The sequence below is a fragment of the Lemur catta genome, chromosome 9 (genome assembly GCF_020740605.2).
Source record: "Lemur catta isolate mLemCat1 chromosome 9, mLemCat1.pri, whole genome shotgun sequence".
In the NCBI taxonomy this organism is placed as follows: Eukaryota; Metazoa; Chordata; class Mammalia; order Primates; family Lemuridae; genus Lemur; species Lemur catta.
Genome location: NC_059136.1, coordinates 24187106 through 24193331, shown reverse-complemented (window position 1 = coordinate 24193331; position 6226 = coordinate 24187106). Strand labels below are relative to the sequence as shown.

Sequence of the window (6226 nt, the reverse complement as noted above, 5' to 3'; positions counted from 1 at the left end):
CTGGAGCACAGGTGATGTGGGCATGCCAACAAGCTGCACAGGTGTGGGCCCTGTCCATGGAGTTGCCACTGTGCTGTTGGCTGTGGCTGCCTGAAAGGATGCTGCTTGTCCTGGCTTTGAAAGGGTAGGAAGACCTGGGAGGATGCTCCAGGTGGGAGTAGCAGCCAGGAGAGGGGCACACGTAGCCTTCCTCTGGGCAGAACGGGCACCACCCTGGCCCATCCCTGTGCCTAGCACCCATTGGCAGGTGGGAAAGCAGCACTGTGCCTGGACCAGACACAACCAGGCAGGGCAGGATTCATGCCCTAGTTGAGCGACTGCCCTCCTCTCCTCCCGCCTCTTGGTGAATCCATGCCCTTCCTACTGGCCCTACATGTGGAACCGGGAGACCAGGTCTGAGCCCTATCAAGGGTAGTGTGTGACCTTGGGGACAACCCAGCTCCCCGAGCCTGGGAGTGCCTCAGCCTTGTCCAAGCCTCAGCGGCCAATCTGTAAGTGGGACGCTTGTCACTCCTAGCCCTCGGGGTTGCTGGACAGTTGAAATGCGGGACTGCGTGTGAAAAGTGTCTGGGCTTTGCAAGACTGTCAGCAGCAGCTGGCAGAGACTCCAGTGCGGTGCCCTCGCACCCTCCCTCCCATTTCCTGCCCACCTCAGTTGGGGGAGGACAGAGAGGAACCTCCAGGGCCTCTCTCCAGGCCTGGCCCATTACCCAAGGTGGACCCATGGCCCCTGCCTGTACCTGCCCACCCAGCTGGCCACATCTGCCAGGTCAGGCCATCTGTGTTCTGGGGACTGGCTCCTCCTGCTTGGCGACACCCTCCACCCTCCACTCCAAGGGCCCAGCTAAAATGTACACTGTACCTCACCACTGCTCTTCCCAGAACCCTCCCGGGCTCTCCACTCCCTTCAGGATACAGACAAAGCCCTGCCCCACCCTTGACGGTTGGTGCCCGCCCTGCCTGGCCTGGCCTGAGGGACTACCAGACTGCCAGCTCCTCCTCCCATAGAGGAACATGTCTCCATTCCTGTGAGCCCCTCACAGCCTGGGCCTGGCCATGCTCACTGTTGAGCAGGGTTTGCTCGATGGATGGATGGATGGGTGGGTGGGTTAGTGTATGGAGGGATGGACAGACAGATGGGTGGGTGGATGGAGAGATGGATGGATGGGTGGGTGTGTGGGTTAGTGTATGGAGGGATGGACAGACAGATGGGTGGGTGGATGGAGAGATGGATGGATGGATGGGTGGGTGTGTGGGTTAGAGTATGGAGGGATGGACAGACAGATGGGTGGGTGGATGGAGAGATGGATGGATGGATGTGTGGGTGTGTGGGTTAGTGTATGGAGGGATGGACAGACAGATGGGTGGGTGGATGGAGAGATGGATGGATGGATGTGTGGGTGTGTGGGTTAGTGTATGGAGGGATGGACAGACAGATGGGTGGGTGGATGGAGAGATGGATGGATGGATGTGTGGGTGTGTGGGTTAGTGTATGGAGGGATGGACAGACAGATGGGTGGGTGGATGGAGAGATGGATGGATGGGTGGGTGTGTGGGTTAGTGTATGGAGGGATGGACAGACGGGTGGGTGGATGGAGAGATGGATGGATGGATGGGTGGGTGGGTTGGTGTATGGAGGGATGGACAGACAGATGGGTGGGTGGATGGAGAGATGGATGGATGGGTGGGTGTGTGGGTTAGTGTATGGAGGGATGGACAGACAGATGGGTGGGTGGATGGAGAGATGGATGGATGGATGGGTGGGTGGGTGGCTTGGTGTATGGAGGGATGGACAGACAGATGGGTGGGTGGATGGAGAGATGGATGGATGGGTGGGTGACTAATGTTGTTTCTTACAAGGAGACCCAGGACAGGTGTTGTCTGTGGCCCAGACTTTGGCCTGGCACTCAGAGTGACCACTCCTGAGGGTACAAATGCCCTTTAGCCTCTCTGATGGAGCTTAGTTAGCACAGACTTGGACACTCCTGGGGATGTGGAGCTCACTCCCTCTCAGAACAGCTCCTGCCCTTGTGGGACAGATCTGCTCTCCTGGTCACCAGAACCCCCCACAGAGAGGAGCAGCCAGCTAGGGGTAGGGTGGTCTGTGCCACCAGACATGGAATCCAGCTCCTTCCCCTCCCTACCTGCTCCTGTCTCCTCTTCCAGCCCAAATCTGGGGCCGCTAGCTCCTCCCTTCCCCACCATGCCACGTCTTGCACTGTCCAGCTCCTACAGGCTGTGGAACTGCACAGGCTGCTACACTGGTGGGGCCCTGGCTTGGCTGGGTCCCTGCCCCAGCAGCTCACCTTCTGCCTCTCCTCCCTGCTGGCTGAAGGTCTCAGGCCATAGGGAGCCTCAGGACAGAGACAGATACCCAAAAGGTGGCCTCATAACCAATGAGGTCAACATCAAACGTAGGGTTCTAAGGCTTGGATTGGGCCTCACACATAGCCTGTGCTTGAGCGTGAACTGAACCCTTCGCCTGTCATTGACTGAATCCTTTCCCCAGTCACATACTGAGCCTTGACCCTGGTCATATATTGAACCCTAAGCCTTGGTTTCAGACTGAGCCCTGATCCCTGGTCATAGACTGAGCCCTGATCCTGATTAGAGGCTGAGCCCTGATCTCTGGTCTCAGATGGGCCTGGTTCCCAGTCTCTGTGGGAGTTTGTGGAGTACATGTGTGTTTGTAGGGTATGTATGTGTGTATGTAACGAGTCTCAGCTGAGGCTTTGAGGCCAAGTGACCCCACAACTCCTCACTTTTGTGGGAGACATGAGAAAATCCAGGTGAGAGGTATGACGTGATGGCTGAGAGCCATGGCTCCCACTTGACAAAGTCAAAGCTCAGGGTCACAACCCCAGATGGGGCATCCAAGACAGCAATAGCATGTTCCCAGGTTCCCAGTCACCCCCAACTCCGGGAGGCTACCCTGGTTCCTCCCCCAGGGCCTCTCTGATAGATGGTGGCTCCGCTGTGTGGTTGACTGCACTCCAGGGCCAGTGGGACTCACTGGGCTGTGGGAGTCCTGCCCTTGGGAGCAGGCCAGGGGCCGAAAGCCCTGCAGCCTTCAGGCCTTGCCCCAGGAGGCTGGCTTGCCCAGGGGCCCAGGAGCAGCTGCGGGAGGTGCCAGGGACTGTCCTGTTCTGAAGTCCGGTCTTGGCAGGGGCAGGGCCAGGGCCAGGGGGCAGGTCCCGGGGTAAACGAGGGGGCCCTGCCCAGTCCTCTGCTCAGGACAGGGCCTATCTCCTGTCCCCACCTCCCTTGGGCAGCCCTGGGGAGGGGCTGGCGCTGGGTGGGAGGGCTGGGTCCCACTCTTCCTCAAGTTCCCGGGCCCTCGTTCTGTGTTTTTAGGACCAAGTGTGTGTGCGTGCATTTGTGTCCCTATGCGTGTGTGTCCACACCTGCTACTGCTGCGTCAGCCTGGAGGCCTGTGGGGCAGAGGACTCTCTAGGGGGTTGGCCTGGAGGACTCAGGTGCTGATTCCAAGCCAAGGTGAAATGAAGGCTCCTCTGCACTGGAGTTTCTGGCTACCCTGGGCACCTGATGTCCCCCACCCCAGAGAGGGGCTCGGGGAGAGCAGGGGCGGGGACTGGACATGTGGGTGGGCCTGGAGAAGGCAGGCGGTGATCTCGCTGGACTCCCGCCCACGGCATCCTCGCAGCAGCCTCGGGGTAGGGCCCTGCTCAGGGCCTGGAGAGGTGGGGAGCAGGGTGTTCCACTGAGCAGTCCCTGAGGGCCTGAAGGGCAGAGATCTGCCTGGTTTGTGTCCCAGGCCTAGTTACTGTCCTTGCTATAGAGCTTAAAGCACATCACAGGGAGACAGGAAGAGAGACAGACATGCAGGGACAGGGACAGAGCCAGAGATGCAGCCCTGCCCAGAAAGGAGACTCAAGAGGCCTGGTTCAGGCACCACTTCTTCAGGGTTAAACAGGGCAGGGGGCAGTGGGGGTGGGAGTGGTCTAGAGTCAGAGGCTCAAGAGGGGGATAAGAGTGAGGGCCAGGGCCAAGGCCAGGCCACGGGGACCGTCCAGGACAGATGCCCCGTCCACATTGCAGAGCTCTGTGTTGCAGCAGGACACCGGCCGCGTCTGGCCAATGCCGTCCACATCCGAGGGCTCACACTTGCTGGCGCAGGACTTGGTCACCGTGGAGTCCCCCAGGAAGGGGTACACTGTGGATCCAGGAGTAGTCAGCTGTTAGGGCAGTCCTTTACTGCCCCCCAGCCGCAGCCCCAGGGTTCCCTTGGGCAGAACCCCCTCTGGGGCTGCCTATCCGGGTTTCAGTCCCTCCTGGCTCAGTGACCAAGTGCCTGCTACATGCCAGGAACACACCTGGGGTCCTGCACCAGCGTTTCTCACCTTATGGGACAGTTCCTGCCCCAATGTGGATGGTGGAACCAAGCCAGTGACCTCCCAAATGAGGTTGTGGATATGTTTCCATTTAAGCAGCGGTCCCCAACCTTTTTGGTACCAGGGACCAGTTTCATGGAAGACAATTTTTCCATGGACTGTGGAGGGGGGATGGGGTGAAGAGCTCAGGCAGTGATATGTGGCCTATTTCCTAACAGGCCAGGGACCAATACTGGGTTGCAGTAAAGGAAGGGACGGGGCGGGGGGAAGAAGGAAAGGAGAGAGGGAGGCCTCATTGTTGAAAGCCTGTTTTGGGAAGGAGTACAAGGTGGCTGCCCATTGTGCCTGGGGGATGAGCTGGCCAGTGCTGCCTGGCCTGGAGGTGGCTCCAACCTAGGACCCCAGCCCCGCCCCACCGGTGCCTACTGACCGATCTCCAGGGAGTAGAGCGTGGTCTTGCACATGGTTTCACTGGCGTTGCAGGTGGTGATGCTGGTGCAGCTGGACACACTCGTGGGCTCCTGACAGGCGTAGCACTGCAGGGCCAGTGCTGGAAGGGAAGTAATCAGGGACAGTCTGCTGGGTGGTCCTCAGCCCTGCCATGGAGGCCCAACTCTGAGGGGGACAATGACACTAGCCAGGGTCCCCATGCCCACTGGCCAAAACTCAAGGAAGATGCCACAAGCTTGGCCTTGGGGTCAGGCCACTGGGAAGATGGGCTCAGCCCACAGGCCAGGGCAGATGGAGCAGCTTTGGAAGTGTCTGGCAGGCACAGGGAGACCAAGGTATTGGCATCTCCAAAGTGAGAGGCACCAAGGCTGGGTGGGTCTCAGGCATGGGTAGAAGCAGGTCACCCCTTGGTTCCCTCCCAGGGAAGGGCTGGGTGAGGATTCAGGGATCAGGCCAGGGGTAGGTGCAGGGTGGGCTGGCATGTCTGGTGTGCCCGCAGGTGCCTGTGTAACAAAAGGTGTCCTCTCCCTAGGGGGTGCAGGCTACTGGGGCTGGAGGTGAGTCTACTTCCCTCCTGCCCTAGTGTCCCTGGCCTCAGCCACAGGAGCACAGGGGGTCTCTTACTGGCCCTAGCAGCACCCTACACAGTGAGCCCGCAGGCTCTTCCATCCCCACTGTGTGAGCTGCCTGGGGCCTCTGCCCCTTTCTGGTTGACGTCAGTTTCTCCCTTCGGGAAATGGGCAGAACTGCCTGGCTTAGGCCCACTGGACCAAGTTCCTTTCCTGGTTGAGTGTGGGGGCCTCTGGAGTCCAGGTCATGGTCCCGATTGTTCTCAGACCTGAGCCCGGTGGCCCCACCCTGTTGTCTGGTTTCCTTCCTCCCTCGCCATCCACTACCATGCCAGCCTTGGCCCCCTGCCCACCTGGGAGGCCACATTCTGCTCACTGCACTCCGGCCAGGGCCCCCGGCCATCCCGCCACACTCTCATCCTAGACCCAGTGGTGGGCCACGCCCTCCTGGGACCCCCACTCCCTCTGTCTTCTCCACCTCGGAGGCCCCCTCCTGAAGGGCCCTCCCTGGGGACAGTGTGGGAATGTCTGTGGGGTGGGGTCCCCTCTGCCCGGGCTGCCCCGCGTGCCCCCGCACCTCACCGAGCTTCCCGCAGGCAGCCAGCACCAGCGCCAGGAGTGCTAGCCGGGTCCCCAGCATGGTCCCAGCCGCTGGCTCCACGCTCACCCTGGGCCTACTCAGCAGGGACAGCAGGGACAGCGGACACCAAGTGCCCAGACTGGTTAGCTGAGCAGATTAGTGGGCTCCAGTTACCAGGTGGAGGTGGGGAGACCCCACCCCAGGCCTGGTGGGGCCACTCCCTGCCTGGTCCCGCCTCCTCCCTCCCTGCCCCAGGCTGGTCCTCCTTCTCCTTG

At 60.5% G+C, this 6226-nt stretch overlaps 1 protein-coding gene across 1 annotated transcript; it reads right to left on the bottom strand.

Annotated features, from left to right (window-relative positions):
• Nucleotides 1-3968: 3968 nt before the first annotated feature.
• LYPD2 (LY6/PLAUR domain containing 2) lies at nt 3969-6011 on the bottom strand. Its single transcript, XM_045561423.1, has 3 exons — nt 5954-6011; nt 4783-4902; nt 3969-4174 (listed from the first exon to the last, which is right to left on the bottom strand). Exons 1-3 carry the CDS (start codon nt 6009-6011, stop codon nt 3969-3971), a joined length of 384 nt encoding a protein of 127 aa, XP_045417379.1.
• Nucleotides 6012-6226: the final 215 nt, after the last annotated feature.

Excerpts from the sequence above, each read along its gene's own strand:
- LYPD2 (XM_045561423.1), bottom strand. The coding sequence starts at position 6,011 with ATGCTGGGGACCCGGCTAGCACTCCTGGCGCTGGTGCTGGCTGCCTGC. Across the intron at positions 4,903-5,953 it reads GGCTGCCTGCGGGAAGCTCG|CACTGGCCCTGCAGTGCTAC; the intron begins GTGAGGTGCGGG and ends CTTCCCTTCCAG. Across the intron at positions 4,175-4,782 it reads GCTCTACTCCCTGGAGATCG|TGTACCCCTTCCTGGGGGAC; the intron begins GTCAGTAGGCAC and ends CTGGATCCACAG.